Source organism: Pogona vitticeps, chromosome 5, assembly GCF_051106095.1.
Source record: "Pogona vitticeps strain Pit_001003342236 chromosome 5, PviZW2.1, whole genome shotgun sequence".
Taxonomy (NCBI): Eukaryota; Metazoa; Chordata; class Lepidosauria; order Squamata; family Agamidae; genus Pogona; species Pogona vitticeps.
In genome coordinates, this window is record NC_135787.1 from 138706710 (window position 1) to 138724147 (window position 17438).

Sequence of the window (17438 nt, forward strand, 5' to 3'; positions counted from 1 at the left end):
TCTAGTTGAAACAGCCAATTGGATTTAGGCCATGAACACAGCGGGATAGAAATCTAAGAATACATGCTTAAGATTTCAAAGCCATAAGAGTCATGTGACACCATGAAGACTCATATACTTACTACTGCACTGAATTTTTATGTGCTAGAGTCTACAAAAGCTATTTTTAAAATACATTTCTTTATCTTTAAGGGCCACAAGACTCTTTGTTGTTTATGTTTATGGCTGTGCTGTTATATATTGTATGCTTGCCATTCTCTTTCCTTTGTTACTGTCCAATGCAGCTGATCAAGATACGCTAGCAAGGGTGGAATCTTGTTTCTTTCAGTGTAAGAATATATCTACATTATAAAGTTACTGCAACATGATGCCACATTAACCACTGTTGCTCTATCCTACAGAATTCTGAGACTTGTCAAATGTAGACATTTCCGCTAGATAACTTTAATAAGCTTCTGAACTTCAACCAGTTTTCTAAGTCAAATTATATCAAACTACAGTTCCTTGGATTCCACAAGAGGGAGCCAAGGCAGTTAAAAGAATATCAAACTGCTGTAACTACATAGTGTAGATACACTCTTAAGGATGTTAACTTAATGGTCTCATTCAGATTTACAAAAAGCCAGTTCAAAGTTTGTTTTAACCAAGGTCTATGGGGCAGAGATGTCACCTTGTACAAATGCAGCTTGCTAGCACCAAAGCTACACAACAGGAGTCACATTCACACAATGATTATGCATGTAGTGAATGTACGTAGCAGGGGAGCAGATCACAAGAGCATATCCTAGCCATGGGTCTCCATGCAAACATTTGATCTTCTGTATGATTCCCATGCACGTATATCCATACAGTTAAAGTTTGTGCATTTCATAAAATCCCCAGCTTCCCATAAAGGGTTTCCATATGCACAGCTCATTGGCACACAGAGACAATACAAACGGTTGCCATGAGCTTGTACAGGGGATGGAGGGGAATGGAACTTGCCACCAAGACCTTATTCCTATACATACATCCACTGCAGATGCTGTCATTGTGGGGTGGACACTAGGGAGCTTACAGCATTCATGGCTCTCTGAGAAGTATGTTTTATATGTGATGCTTGTAAACATGTTTGTCATGTTCCTTCTTTACAACCACACTGTGAAACCGGTCAGAGGAAGATGGCCAGATTCTTTGTCACCGTCTGCAGCTGTATTGGCCAGATGACATTAGAGGAGTGGACACATATCCCCCATGTCACTGGCTGTTTTGCCAAAGCACTGTATGGAGCTTCTCTCCCTGACTTTGCTCCCCTCATTTGGCTCCCTACTTGGGGAAGACAAGGAGGGGAGGGTAGCTGAGGACGCACAGTAGATAATTTGAGAGCCTAGCTGAGTCCTGAGTTTGGGACTCATTCAAGTGCCAAGGTGAGTGGCATTCATTCCCCTCCAAAACTTCCCACTGTGGAGAACAGGATTGGAGGGGGGAGGCTGAGGCTACTGAGGTCCCTGGCTTAGATTCTTTTTTTCCCCCCTTTCTCCTTTTAATGTGTAGGACTTTGAGTCAGAGATAAGGCAAGCCATGAACTACCAATGTTAGGACTGGAGATCCTGATAGGTCAAACCTTAACCTAGATTTACATCTTGCTTTTTAATGTGTAAACCAGTCTTAAAAGTGTGCTCTAGAAGCTACTGAAATCTCACAGAGTGGGTTTTGCTGGGAGCAGTGCAAAATGGTGCCTGTGTGATCCTTCTGGCCCAACTGGTATTTTTTTGAAACATGTAGCTACCTGGACCTCCTATACCATTGAGTTGGCCAGAAACAACTTTGGGTGAAAACCACTGGATTTGCAAGCTGCTTCCACCAATAAGCAGTAATTTTGTTCCTTTCCATTGCAGCCACACACCTGTACCCTCAACCCTCTGGAGAATTTTTTCAGGGTTTGCAAATGGCCGCAACAGGAAGGTCAACTAGAGAAAGTCCCTTTTTGCCAGTTTCCTTTTACTCACTTCTTAGGGTCCCAGTAAGTATCTCTATAAAAACCTAAGGATTGACAATGGCAGTTTATGTGCATGTTTCCCTTTCAACAAATGTTGGCGCAATTGATTTGAATCCCTTTTGTATTAGCACCAAAAGAGGAGGAGGAATTCTAAGTAAATAGACTTTATGGAATTGATATAACAGCACCTCCAATGTCATCCTTAAAGACTTTTCTTCTCTCTTATTCACTCTCTCTCTCTCCATCTTTTACTGTAATTGAAGCTGGAGACCAGTGTTTCCATTAGGAATACATTTCCCACAGAATCCTCCACATCTTCCATATATTTTAGTATCATCCTGAAAAGAATTTAAAAATCTCTTATTGAAAAGCCACATATATACAAACATATGCAAAAGGATCAAAATAGAATAAGACAGCATACATTGCTCTGAATGCTTGCTGACTACGACTACTATTTTGTCATTGTTGTTTTTGCTGCTGCTATTTTAGAATCAAAAACAATTCTAATAAGCTCAGGAAGGTTTTGGCTCATGTTTCTCAAATATCTGTCCATGTAAAAATGGCATTTCATTTTTAAAACAGGTGAGATTTTGAAAATCAGTTGCTGTGACATAACAAAAGCTAAAAACAAAACAAAAAGCAAAAATAAAAAAACCTTGGGCATCTTAAAGGGTCTTTGTGTCCCACCCACTCTTTTCCTAGAGACAAGTTGTACATATAGGTAGTATGACACTAGAAACAGAACCCTCTGAAATGTCCTGGTATGGGATTGCCTTGTGACAATGTTTCTTTTATGACTGGTCATCACATGGTAAATACAGACTTCATTTAGAAGTCTGATTGTGCTCTGGAGGAATTGTGTGCATAGAGAAATAACTGTAACAGCTGAAAATACATATTGCCTTAGCATGTGGTTTGAACCTCAGACTCAACCAAGTGTTTGGTCCATCACAGTTTTATCTAAGAATGAAAATGAATGTAATATGTTCATGATAACTTCACCATTCAGATATGCTCGTGTATTTATCTTCAGTGAAGGTAAGTAGCCCCAAATGAGCCTAAGGCAGAAAGGAAATACCTGTGGCTATCTGACCTTGTTAGAAATCTATTTATTTATTTATTTATTTATTTATTTATTTATTTATTTATTTATTTATTTATTTATTTATTTATTTATTTATTTATTTATTTATTTATTTATTTAATTATTTAATTTATATCCCGCCTATCTGGACTATAAGTCCACTCTATGAATTTCAGGGTTATGCTGCCACAAGCATGATTTACTTCTCAGGCTGGGTTTGTTATATACCTATATGTACAGTGGTGCCTTGCAAGACGATTGTGTCGCAGGACGATTAATCCGCAAGACGATTAGTTTTTGCGATCGCTGTTACGCTTCGCAAGACGAAGTTTTCTATAGACGATTTTTTGCAAGACTACGATTTTTCCCCATTGGAACGCATTTAGTAGATTTCAATGCATTCCAATGGGGAACCGCGTTTCGCAAGACAATGTTTTCTATGGACGATTTTTGCAAAATGACAATTTTCCCACTGGAATGCATTAATTAGATTTCAGTGCATTCCAAGACGATGCTTTCACAAGACGTTTTTCGCAGAATGGATTAACATCGTCTTGCGAGGCACCAATGTATATATTTATATATACACAGACACTTATCTGTATATATACTGTATATTCTCTATTCCTTTATAAGTTTCTAAATTTATTTCTTTTTTAAAGAAAGTTAGTCCATCATAATGGACTAATGAAGCATAATGTTGCAATACATAGTGTTAATGAATTTAACAAAAATGACAGAAATTAATTCAAACAGCTAATTAAAAAAATAATGTTACATTGCCCTTCATAAAAGACATACTACAGAGCAATGCACAATAAAACTATATCCTCAGTGACACAGGAAGTCTAGCAAGTAAAGGCAAGGGGGTTGGGAGAAACCAGTTATATTTCCTCTATCAGGATGAGCAAGGTTTCTTCTGTTGAGGGACAAACTCCCTTAGGGGTAATCTGTTTCAGGTTACATGCCAGTGGTTGGCAAGACGGAGGCCAGTGGTCTATAGACGATAGAATAAAAATGTGTATTTTTTTTCACTCTCCTTTTGCTACCATTTTCTTTTTCTTTTCCTTTTCTCATAAACCCTTCTCTCTGTCTCTCTCTATGTCTATGTCTCTCTCTCTCTGCTTAGCATAATGGTTTCCAACCCTAGGTGCTCGGATGTTCTTGGACTAAAACTCCCAGAAGCCTTCACTACTATCCGTGTTGGCCAGGATTTCTGGGAGTTGTAGTCCAAGAACATCTGGATGCCCAAGGTTAGGAAGCATTGGCTAAGTCTTGACAGCAAACTGCCATTCATTAATGCACTGGTTTCTTTCCTGGGGTCATGCCTCAATGCAGGATGAGATATGCACCCAGGAACACAATGAGCACCTCATTAAGAAGTGCCAATTTCCTGCTGAGACTTAGAATGCTATGCCTTATACAAGTGCATATTGGAAATAGGATTCAGCCATTGTCTCTTCCTGTGTCAGACCTTCCAGAGAGCTCCAAGTCTCTCTCCCATTGCCTTAAATATTTGTTCCTTCTAATCTTCATTTGTTAACATTCTTCATTATTATGCATATAAGTAATCTGAAATGAAACCTCTTTAGTGCCTGACACTTTCCACTTCTTTGTTCTTGACTGACATTTCCTTAGGAAGGATCATCTCAGTGGAACAAACAAAGCAATGAACATTAAGTAATTTCTTGAAATATAACTCACGCGAGATTTATGTATCTGAACAGTGGCATAATTTCCCTGAGCAATCCACTTTGCAGTAGTGGACAGCTTCAGTCCAGTGCCTGCCAAATTGATACCGAACTGCCCCTGTAAAATGGAGGAAAGCAAAGGATGCAGATCAACTTGAGATCATAGTTGACAATTATTGCCCCTACTAGATACGGGCACACTACACTTATCTTGCCAAACTGTTCATTACTTTTTTTTCTTGACTGAAAAGCAAGTGCAGGGGTGTGGGGGAGACTTGATCTGCATCTGGATAGGAACCCTAGCATTGGATAAGGGAGCTGGAAAATGTTGCCCCCACCCCACAATCGCAAACTAGATCAGTTCTGCTGTGCCAGTATTTGCATATGGACATTAGTGACACACAATAAAGGTATCTCTCACACCTGCCTTCAGATTGTGGACAAGGACCACATTTTTGTTAAGAGTAACATGTAGCTTAGCGCACACATGCACATATAGATATATATATATACACATAAAGGAGAGCTGCTGAAGGGAAGCGGCAAGATCACAAGAGGGCAGTGCTGTTTTGGAAACAGCAGGCAGAAAACCCAGAAAGAGGTCAAGGCAAGAAAAATGAAAGAGCAGGTGAGAAAAAGAAAGCAGGGTTTCAGGAAAGAGGATGATGAAATAGGAAAATGAAAACTAATTCTTAATGTGTGAACGGATTCCTCCCAGACACTGGGGTGATTCCCACGTAATAACTGAGAGATTTACAAAGCTGTCATGCTGGCTGGGGGATACTGATACAAAAAGTCTACAAAAAGTAATTTTTCCCAAGCTCTGACTACACTCTCTGGCACAAATCTAAATGCCAGGCGAAATCTGAGAGCTTTGCAGTCCCGGAAGTTATCAAGCATTTAAACAAATGCCGCTCAAATCAACTTGTAGAAGAAAGGGAAATGAAGAGGGAAGAAGAAGAGGAGGTCATTTCGCTGTTCAAGTACTACCATACTTGTACCTGCATATGTTGGACAAAGGAAACCTATGTACCTGGGGGCATCTTGCAGCACTATAGCAGTCTCCAGCTGTGGCGAACGGAACCGGCTTTCCAAATATGGTGTGGGCAAAGCGGAAGTCGGTAGCTAGTGAGCAAAAGTGAAATTCTGTTACTGAAAGCAAAGCAAGTTCCATTCGCGCTCACATGGACAGTAGTGAGAGCAATACAAAACTATGCGGGCAGAGATAGCCTCCGTTCTCTGAAGGGAGATAATAAATATGCACAGAAATGTCCTATCTGTGGGCTTCTCTCTTTCTCAAAGAATGGAGGGGGGGGGAGGAATTCCAGCTATAGGCTTTATGTGGCCCCAAGGATAACCCCATCGGCTGTTGCCCTGCATCTGGTACAGCAGCTTCCTTAAAAACACATACATGGCATTCAGGGGAGGATTGAACTGGCCTCCCATTTACTTCAACAGGAAGCCTTTTTAAAAAGAGTCATTACTGCACATGTGAGAACTCCATGGAATCTGCAGCAGAGGAAGGAACGGTTCCGGCTTAACTGCTGAGTGCCGTATGATTTTCAAGGGAATGATCACAGTACTGGAGCCAATGGGAGGCTTTGTTTCTCCCATCTTCTTGCTGCACCCAGAGAAACTGTGGTTGCTGTTCCTAAACTGCTCCAGAGACTGGAGAACTATGCATTGATATTTATTATCACACTGAGTTTGGCCTTAATCTTACCACCAAACTCATAAGAGTGCCTCCTTGCCTGATCCACAAGTTAACCATGGCTGTAATATGACACACAATGTCATAACATGTATTGTTATGATAAAGTTATACATGCATGTGGAACCCTAGATACATATACACAGGATATGTGCATGAGAAAAACATTTTGTAAAATAAACCCTGAGGACAATTTTTCTTATTCATTCCCATTATCTTCAAAGTATTACTTTGCAATAACAGAACAGAATGGAAAAACAATTTTCCTTCAAAATGTCAGTATAAGGTATGCAAATTGCATTTGTAGGAGTCAACAATCATAGTAAAACACAGCACCTCATGAAACCCACAATAATACTTTATATGGACTCACTGGTAATTTCCAAAGAACTAAGTTCAATTTTTATTTTTCTGAATATGGTGTAGCCAGCTGCCGGGTAATCATTTCTGCACATGCAGTCTTGACGTCTAGTTCCGTTGAAGGGACATTCATATGGATTCTGCAGCCTGCAAACAAACAGCCCTCAGCTTTTATTTTAGTATATTAAGTAACACATTATGTCACGATACATTTCCATATTATACACCTGAAAAGACTAAAAACAGTTCAATTAGCTTGTGTTATAGATTGTATTGTAAAATCCATCCAGTTTAAGCATCTCAAAGTTCTGTTGATTTTCAGAAAAGAGGTAGAAACAAGTCCCTAATTCTCCATTAAAAATAAACTTGAGTTTAAACTTATTAAACTTTGGCTGGATACTGTTCAGCGAGGAGAGCCAATGGCCATGGAGTGCTTAGGAAAGGTCCAAACCGAACATTTCCACACCATGTGGATGTGGTGGAGCTTTGCCAAAATTGCCATGGGCATTATGGAAGCTGCCATGAATTCTATGCAACTGGGTTCAGATGAATTGCTGGATTTTTTGCCTCTGCCCAGGCCGAGGATGTGAGTTACAGCTGTTCTCGGAGTTTCCCCAGCATATACTGTTCAAATCAGTATATGTATATCATATACAGTACAATCAAGGCAGATTTGTTAGATCATTTGGGGTGGGCATTCCCAAAGTGCTCTAGGAGATGTCTCGACATGTCCTGAGCCTCCAGCATCACTACCTGGCGGACGTTCACGCTACAAGTGATCACAGCAGGACCACAGTGGGCTGGAATCTCTCTCTGAAAATATTTCAGCTCCAATGTTCTTTGCCAGATTCCAGCTAAGGTGGAATTCAGAAGCAATCTTTGTAATGCTGGTTTCGCCTTAAGGACTGGGAAAAGGCCAAACCACAAGTTACATTAGTCATACTTTAAAAAACAAGGGTACCTAAAAGTATGCGGTTCTGGAGAAAACATAAATCATGTGGCCCCAATCCAGATTTGCTCTTAATTTAGCACAGAGCCCTACACCAGCTGAAACCCCTTTCCTCACAGCTGTTCATTCTTGCAGAGAGCAACATACTCAAAAAATTTTGGTGGGGCCAAGCAGAAGCTGAGGAGGAACAATTTGATGTAGGAAGTTGTTGTGGAGGCTTTACTGGCAGCGGAAGCACATTCCAGATTGGGAGTCTATCATGTTTCTCCCATCAGTGACCAATTTAATCACACTGCTTAAGAATCATGAGTAGTGTAACATGTAGCTTGTCATAGCAGATAGGGAGCCAGATGACAAGTTTAGTATTCCTTCCTAGAGATGGACATAAACGTCAACTCGGAGGTTCGTGCCGGTTCATACACATGACACACCTCCCGCCTTTCCCTACCTCCCCAGACTATGCCCCCACTCACCAGTTGGAGTGCCCTCCTCTCCTCTACCTCTTTGGCTATTCAACAAGTCCCCAGCAGGAACACGGGCTTGCCTGTCCCGCCTCCTTGTCTAAGTGGGCAATCAGCCAAGGAAGTGGGGCAGGGACGCCCATGCTCTTGCTAGAGACTGGCTGAACTGGTGAAGAAGAGGAGGAGGAGAGAAGCACACACCAACTGATGAGTAGGGGAACCAGCTAGGGAAGGTGGGGAAATGTAACCGCCCAACAAATATTTGTGCCCTCTCTAGTCCTTTCCCTTCTGTTTCCCCTACGAAAGGCCACCTTGCTAATTCATTTCTAAAATGAATAAATAAACAGACCTAACATTCTCTTCCTAGAGTCTCTGATGCTAATTCAGAACTGATATTTCCTTTAAAACTGGGCACATAACGCTGGAATGATCACATGATTATATCTACCAATAAACAACATTTATATATTTAAAATGTTTTAAGTTCTAAAAGCACAGTACCGGTATCCATATACTTCTGAAAAATTATCGGCTTCCCCTTTAGACAATGTTAAATATTCTTTGGGATTTTCCAGCCACATGTCTGAGCAATGGATCTACAAAATAAAGATGACGGAAGTTTAGGATTACTTTAGGTAAGGAAATGCTAGTTTTATACCCTTCTCCCTTAGCTAAAAATATAAGTAAGAGTACCTTTATCATTTTCCCTTTAATGTTAAGCAAATATTCACCATCCTTCCGAATCTTTTTTACAATCTGCATTTCTTTGCAGCTGGTTATTATCTCACCTTAAAAACAACAAAAAAGTTACATCATTTCAATGAATGAAGCATTCCTAAGTATACCTCAGTATTATAGTGGCTGATTACTTACAGTCTTTTGCACGGCACTTCCGTCTAGCTACAGGTTTCAAATGGGAAGGACACAAATCACTGAATGAGCCATTTTCGGCCATGCATTCCACTCTTCTTTCTGTTATTCCCATTCCACATGGCACTGAGCACTAAACAAAGATCACCAGATTAGCTGAAATGATCATGGCTGGAATTCTCAGGCAAGGCATAAAGCCCACTGAAACACATAATCGCTCAGCAGTGTAGTAAATCAATATGGAATTAAAGGTCCTCATCATGGCAGTTCCCATAACCATCCTGCACCTAAACAGTCCATATCTACAAATGAGGAGCATGTCTTTTATAAGCTAGTGATGCTTGATTGCCCATTCAACACCAAAGCTTCATAAAACTCTTTGCATTATGACACAGTTGGTTGCAATGCTCTACTACTCCTGGGAAAGGCAAGTTCTCTTCCAAATATTGTGAGGATTGCAGTTAAGGCAATGTAACAGGGCAGCCTAAAGGGGTATGGTCCTCCTTGCACAAACATTGCCCTTATATGCAGGTGAAAATCTCTGTTAGAAATATCTGATTCTGCATGCAGAAAAAAAACCTGTATTTGAATTGAGTTTAGCATTTTTGAAATTACTTTTTAAAAAGGTGACTACACAAAGCACATGGAAGCAGGTTTTTTAAAGGGAGAGCTGGAAAGCATACCCTTTGGTTGGAAAGTGAGGTATTTTACTTGGCTGTGATTTTAAATCACTTGTGAAATCCGTACCACTTTGTGATATGTGAAAACCTTGCTCCCTGCCCTTCTTCAACCCCTGTGTGTGTATCCCTCCTTTACAAGCCTAAAAATGCTGATCAAGTGAAAATGTATCTGGTAAGTTTCACACACACACTGTGTGTATGTCTCTTTTTCTCACTTTCAGAATCTAAACACTCTGCTTTGAGGGTATATATATCTACAGTTTTTCATAGTTAAAGGTTAAGACTGGGAGTGATTAGACTCTGAAAGTAAGAAAAAGAGAGAAAAACAATTAAGAGTAATCTGTCTTCCCCTCTCTGAGCCTTTTGCGGATATAAGGAAAATTGTTTTTGCTATTATTATCTGAGTGAAACAAATAAAGCCAGGCTCTCCTTTTCTGAAGTTGGTGGTTTATCTTGGAACTGGGAAGTACCGAAACTCATATCTTTAAGAGTATAGAACTGCATAACTGTACCATATCTTTCAAACAGTGCCAAGTCACAGTTACAGCTGAGGGAGAGAGAGTAGAAATAAGCTTTATGTTACTTGCTACATAACATTTGGCCAAAAAGCTCTGGGAGTTACAGCCAGAACCGAAACACAGACTGTGGATTACAATTTTGCTTTTATTTTTCTTTCTTGTTTATTTTGGTACTTTGGTACTTGACTTGCTGCCATATTAATTTGTAGATTACAAACGTGGACTACATATCTGATCAAGAAGTTTGGGGAGTTTACAGCCAGATGGAAACATAAACTGTGGATTACAAATTTGTGGTTTTTTTCCCTTCTCTTGTTTACTTTGGCACGTTGGCTTGTTGTTATACCAATTTGTGGATTACAAATGTCGTGGACTTGAGAATACAAAATTGGATTACAAATTAACTCTCCCCCCCCCCACCACTCCTCAGAACTATATAACTGGAAATTTATGGTGGTGAACTGCTGGACTGTGCCTGATTTTGTTTTACTGATTTGGGAGTTCTGAACTTTAGATATTAAGGAGGTAATACCACCATCTGCTGGAGATTTAGATTATAGCAAGTTCTTTTGTTTACTCTGATATATTGGAATATATATCAAAGTTGGGAGTACGAAATCTGTTAAACCTGTGAAACTGATTATATTTAAAGGAGCTAATATTACTAATAGAGTTTTGTGACACTTATAGGGATAAAGATAAGGAAAACCATCTTGAAGCTAACAAAGCAAGTTAATACGCAAGAAAATAGGCTGGCTGAATTGGAACGCAATGAATGGGAGCAAGATTCAAAAATAATACAGCAGGAAAGAACTTTGACTTATCCACAGACCGAAAAGGCATCATATATACTACACTTTCAAAACATAGAAGAGGAACGGGAAGAAGATGTAAGAGAAATTATAACACAATTACTCATTCCTATTGTAGGATTGGCTCCTGAAGAAATACAACAGAATCTGGACAATGCATGGAGAATCTCAATTAATTATACAAGAAACAACTGTAAACTGAAAGAGATTCATGTAGAATTTTTAAGGAGCTCTTTTAGAAATCAAATTTTGGCAAATTTAAAAGAGAAACAGCTGGTTTGGAAAGGTCAAGATTAAAAAATATTGAAGGATATTCCCTGGAGAGTCAGAAATAAAAGGGTAGATTATAAACAACTAACATAATTCTTGATGAAAAAGCAGATCAGCTATAGATGGATCGTCCCAGAAGGTGTGCAATTCCACTATCAACGTCAGCAGCAATATATAAACACTGCACATAAAGTGAAGGCTTTCCTGGTTAGATATGGAGGAAGAAAGGAGAAGAAAAGAAAAGAGGAAGAATTTCAAAGGAAAGATACAACAGAAGGCAGGAAATTAGCAGCTTTTCCCCAGGAAAGCAAAGAAGAATCCAAGGAGGAGGAGGAAGAAGAGGAGAAGGATGAGGAGAAGGAAACCAAAGAGGCAAAAAAATCTAAAGAAGTAGTACAGATTCAGACCAGATCTACAAGGAAGAGGGAGGACTACGGAGGTAGTAAGCAAGCAGGAAATGTCTAAAAATCAGCTGAAACTAATCTATATTAACGTAAATAGATTGAATACACCTGGAAAACGGGACAAATATATCATCATGGTTGTTGTGGGTTTTTTGGGCTCTTTGGCCGTGTTCTGAAGGTTGTTCTTCCTAATGTTTTGCCAGTCTCTGTGGCTGGCATCTTCAGAGGACAGCACTCTGTGCTCTGGCATTACAGAATTACAGAATGCTGTCCTCTGAAGATGCCAGCCACAGAGACTGCTGAAACGTTAGGAAGAACAACCTTCAGAACACGGCCAAAGAGCCCGAAAAACCCACAACAACCATCAGATCCCGGCCTTGAAAGCCTTCGCGAATACAATATATCATCAACTTAAGAAACTGAATTTGGACATTACATGCATATAAGAAACCCATATTTTTTAAAAAAGACGTGAAATATTTGGAAATGCCAAAATTAGGAAGGCTCTCCACTGCATCAGACAACAAAGAAAAAGAGAGAGGGGTAGCAACATTTATAAAAGAGGATCTGAAACCTAAACCTATTTATTTATTTATTTATTTATTTATTTATTTATTTATTTATTTATTTATTTATTTATTTATTTATTTATTTATTTATTTATTTATTTATATCCCGCCTATCTGGTCGGGTCAGGACCACTCTAGGCGGCTAACAATCAATCTCTCTTATTATGTCTGAGGAAGTGGACTTGCCCATGAAAGCTCACATTAAAATATAAATAGTAAGGTGGGAAAAATAAATTTAGAAAATGGATTAAATGTTTTCCCAAGAGGATACACATGCTGACCCCAAAACGACATAATGAGCACATGACTTTAAACTGAATTCAAAAACTCGGATCCATCACCTGATTTATTTCAATAGTGATTTATTTCAATTGTGCCCCTTGCTGTTGCACCAGGAAATCCCAATATTCCTTGTGAAGGCTCCATAGAAGTCAAACTCTTCACACTATGGTTGTTTTTGTAAGAAATCTGGACAAACAGAATTCTAGTTCATAAAAGCAAATCTCAGATGATGGTATGATTCATTTCTAGACTCACTCACTTCATAAACTTTGTCTGTCACTCACCTTACTCCACTGTCCCACTTTCCAAGCAGCACCATGTAAACACGCTTTAATGTTGCATTTATGAGTCAACTGTGACTGTTCTGTTGGGCAATCTTGGTGTATTACTGGTTGAAGGCTATAGGCATGGCTATTCCAGGTGTGGTGGACTTCAACACAGTATGTGATCTTCTGTTGATAGTCCAGAGTACAACCAGCTGGACACTAAAATGATAAACGATAGTCACAAAACACACATAAATGTGAATCTTTAGGATACTGCCAGTCATGTCCTGGGCATATTATGCATAAGAAGTGCATTCTACTCTCATTGTGCAACACCCCAAGCACAGGATTCCAGTGAAAACCAACACTTCAGGGGAATATTTTCACAGAACAGCACGAAGGTGCAGAGGTACAGTAACACAATAATACGTTCTCATGTGGGAAATTCTGACTATTGTACTGTGGGGATCCATCAAGATTTTAATAGAAAAATGCCACTAAGCAAAAGTGATCAAGACTAATGTCTGTCAATAGTCTGCACTCTGCAAGGAACAAATGAATTAATGAACATGGTTGTTGTGGGTTTTTTCAGGCTCTTTGGCTGTGTTCTGAAGGTTGTTCTTCCTAACGTTTTGCCAGTCTCTGTCCTTGTGTCCTACCCAGTCCTTGTGGCTGGGTAGAGTTTGTTGACTTCAACAAAAAAGAGGAAAGTTTGAAACTCAACAAAACTTGGCTCACAGCTCTCAAAAATACAGTGTGCAAAAGGTCAATGAACTCTACCCAGCCACAAGGACCGGGGATCACTACACACAAAAGACCAGCTAATGACATACATCAACCACAGTGACAGATAATCTCTCCTTCTTATCACAACAAGACACACTAATCACCCATCTACAGAAAAAAACAAAAGCCCATCTCACAGCCATAAATACTCCACTCCCAAGCCAACTACACCAGAGCACAGAGTGCTGTCCTCTGAAGATGCCGACCACAGAGACTGGCAAAATGTTAGGAAGAACAACCTTCAGAACACGGCCAAAGAGCCCGAAAAACCCACAACAACCATTAGATCCCGGCTGTGAAAGCCTTCGCAAATACATTGAATTAATGAACAACTAATCAAAGCGTGGTGGTGTGGTGGCACTGCGGGTTAAACCGCAGAAGTCTCTGTGCTGCAAGATCAGAAGATCAGCAGTTGTAAGATCGAATCCACATGACAGAATGAGCTCCCGTCGCTTGTCCCAGCTCCTGCCAACCCAGCAGTTTGAAAGCATGCAAAGATGCAAGTAGATAATTAGGTACCACCATGGTGGGAAGGTAACAGTGTTCCACGTCTAGTCGTGTTGACCATGTGACCATTGAAACTGTTTAAAAAACCAACACTGAAGCCAACACTGGCTCTCTGATTCAGGCTGAAATAATTTAAGACTGTTTTTACTGACAATTTTATCTGGCATATCTGGTGGAGATATTTGCTCTACCAATAAATAACAAATGCTTATAAGTTTGTTCATCCTTAGTTTGCTCATCCTCAATGAAAATGGGTATCTTGATACCCTGTGAAATTCTACTGAAAAAAATTGTCAAACATTTTCACTACTGCCTATGAGCAGTGGTTCATCATCATCTTCAACAGCAACCAAACAAGTGGGTTTGCACAAACTGGGTGCTTCTGTTCTGTACAAAATACAAGGTTTCCCCCCAAAACTACAAGAATTTTTCACAAAATACAGGAAAAAGGTTTTGCATAAAAATAACTTCTGCTAAAACCTCAGAATCCCCCAGATTTCCATAAACCCTCAAAAACTCTTGTAATCTTTCCCAGCAGCGAAAAATAAACTATTGAAACTTTTCATACTCATCTGCAAGAATGAAACATGCAAACATTTACATCCTTTCAAAGAGTAAAATAAAAAGCTTGGTTTTAAATGGAAACATCTACCTGTGATGAGTCAACTGTAATCACAATATATTTACAGGGAGCCATCCTGCATTTTCTGCTGGATGAAGGTTTTGTGGAAGGATCACAGAGATTTTCATTCACTTGGTTCCCACTTCCATCCACACATGTCACTTTTTGGTTTGCTTCCTTTATTTGACAAGATGATGAACACTGAAGATGACAAGAACAAAGCAAGTTCTTTTCCATTAGGGGCAACAGTTACATTTCCGAAGCCATGTTTATAAGAAAGGTCAACCACAACATGACCACTTCAAACTCCAAAGCATTCAGTTGGAATCCTGAACCCACTTATTCTGATTCAGCCTGCATGTATCTTTTTGATCTATTAAAACTGTTAGTGGGTAAACACAGAATAATCCATGGATTTCAAGGAGATGATCTAGATATTATGTTGCATCTCTATCCTGATGGAAAGCTGTTCAAATTGTTTCTGAATTAGGAGTTTGAGCATTTCTTCACTGAGGAAAGCTAGTACATTTATTTTTCAAAAGGCTAAGTAAGATACAGAGGAATATGAAAATACGATGCAAAACCACTTTCTGTTCTATTTGGTATCCCCATGACATTCATGTTTACTAAGGAAAACCCAGCAAAACAAAATGCAATACTGCTTAACTTGTAAGGATGGAATGATTTAAATGACATTTGTACCCTTTTAAATAGAACCTACTCATATTTTCATCTGGTTTATATAATCTCAACCAAAACCAAGGGTATACTTACATCTTGCAGCTCATCGGTCAACCACTGATACCATTCACAGGCAACCAGTTCACAGAGCCTCTTACTAGGTGGTCGGGTAAGATGATTACACATGTCTTCATTAACTCGACCACTGCCTCTTAATCTACAGTAAACATCCCGTTGCTGAATTCCTTCTCCACAAGTCACAGAGCACTGCAATGCACACAAACACACACACATCAAGGAGAAAATCTTAGGCTGCAGTCTCATACACTCTTACCTAGGAAAAAGTTTCAGGGAACTCAACAAATGTCTGAGTAGACAACCACAGAATTGTGCAGTTGAATGCTCACTAATACTGCAAGCCGAAGGATACCTACTGAGACGTAAGCATTTTTTGAATTTGATGAAGCTCTCTCACAGGTTAGTGAGTGAAGAACTGGATCTTAAAACAACAAAGAAAGCAACTGACGCAGCTCAGACGTTAGGTTGATTCACAATGGGCTCACATTGCAGCCCCCTTGTTTTACAGAGATATTATCACTGACTGGCATCCAGTTCAATACCTCCACATGGAAATCTAACTGCAGAAGCTACAGGTGCCAGTTGTGTGGCTGGTCATGTGCATCCGGCGCCTAATGAGACTGCTGCTGCAGTGTAGCAACTTGGGCAGGAGGAGTTAATATAAATAAAATGATTTTTTTTCATTGAAGAGGTTATGTGCACATTTCATCCCAACAGTGAAACCAGGCAATGCATTTAACATGCTATTAGAAGCAGTGATACCTCAAGTGGTGAACAATGTCTGTTTGCTGTAGCATTTATGCCTCTTGCCTTTAATGTGCTTTGTTTTGTGACTGTGTAAATACAAGCCTAATTTGCACGGTTGATTGCTAAGGTATATATTTTGGAAGAAATCCCACCATTTTGTATGGTGGGGGATCATTAAGGTGCTATAGCATACATCTTGGAAATGTAACCATGAGGCAAGGTTAGAACTGCTGGGTAGCTCAGTGGTTAGGGATCTAGCTGGAGACCCAGAGGTTAGGAGCCCAATTCCCCACTGTGCCTCCTTGACAGGCACTGGACTCTGTGATCCATAGGGTCCCTTCCAGCTCTGCAGCTAAGATGATGATAATCTAATCTAAATATCTTTATAAACATTAACAGTGAGGCCTATGAATACTCATTTACTGGAATCAGAAGAAGTAGATGATCACAGGTTTTCTTTCAAACAGTCGTTCTGTGTCTGGTGTCTGAGCAACAGAAGGACCAGTGGGCAACTTTCATAAGTTCAGGGGCCACATCCACACATTCCTGTACCATGGTTGTGCTGTGGAGGTCCATATGCAGCCTTTAGGCCATCTACTGCCTACCCCACCTTAAGTAAGCAAACCTGTCCAGCAGGTCTGACTTTGCTACTTAAATTAGTGTCCAAAACCCCCCTTTTTTGCGAAGCATTTTTTTATATATATATACAGTACATGCATTATTCAGTAAATCGGAGCTTAGCCTTCTGTCTCCATGTAGGAGTTGAAGTCTGAAGACTTACAATGAACAAAGTATAAGTGAAACTTCTGAGGGAGAAAACTGTGAAATGGGATGAGTCTCAGGTGTAACAGACACACCTTTAAGGTGAAACGCTAGAAATCCAATGGAGGAACAGAAATTTGTGAGGAGAGTTAATACTGTTTATTTACATTGTTTACTGTATTTTAAGGTTGTTAGCCGCCTAGAGTGGTCCTCGCTTGACCAGATAGGCGGGATATAAATAAAATAAATAAATAAATAAAATAAATAAATACTGTAGCAAGAGTGCTTTTTCTGTCATAGCACCTCAATTGTGGAATGCTCTACCCTTGGAGAATTGACTGCCATGG

The 17438-nt window shown here is 39.7% G+C and overlaps 1 protein-coding gene across 3 annotated transcripts in view; it reads right to left on the reverse strand.

Annotated features, from left to right (window-relative positions):
- Nucleotides 1-1512: 1512 nt before the first annotated feature.
- ADAMTS20 (ADAM metallopeptidase with thrombospondin type 1 motif 20) overlaps nt 1513-17438 on the reverse strand; it is an 81337-nt gene continuing 65411 nt past the window's right edge. For all 3 annotated transcript variants that reach the window (XM_020799464.3, XM_073000455.2, XM_073000456.2), the window contains exons 30-39: nt 15598-15771; nt 14854-15024; nt 12927-13127; nt 9111-9240; nt 8931-9025; nt 8739-8833; nt 6841-6974; nt 5790-5881; nt 4770-4874; nt 1513-2316 (exon numbers count right to left, since the gene is read on the reverse strand). In XM_020799464.3, the coding sequence (XP_020655123.3) occupies nt 2227-2316; nt 4770-4874; nt 5790-5881; nt 6841-6974; nt 8739-8833; nt 8931-9025; nt 9111-9240; nt 12927-13127; nt 14854-15024; nt 15598-15771 (1287 nt within the window). In that variant the 3' untranslated portion in view covers nt 1513-2226. The remainder of the gene's footprint in view (nt 2317-4769; nt 4875-5789; nt 5882-6840; nt 6975-8738; nt 8834-8930; nt 9026-9110; nt 9241-12926; nt 13128-14853; nt 15025-15597; nt 15772-17438) is intronic.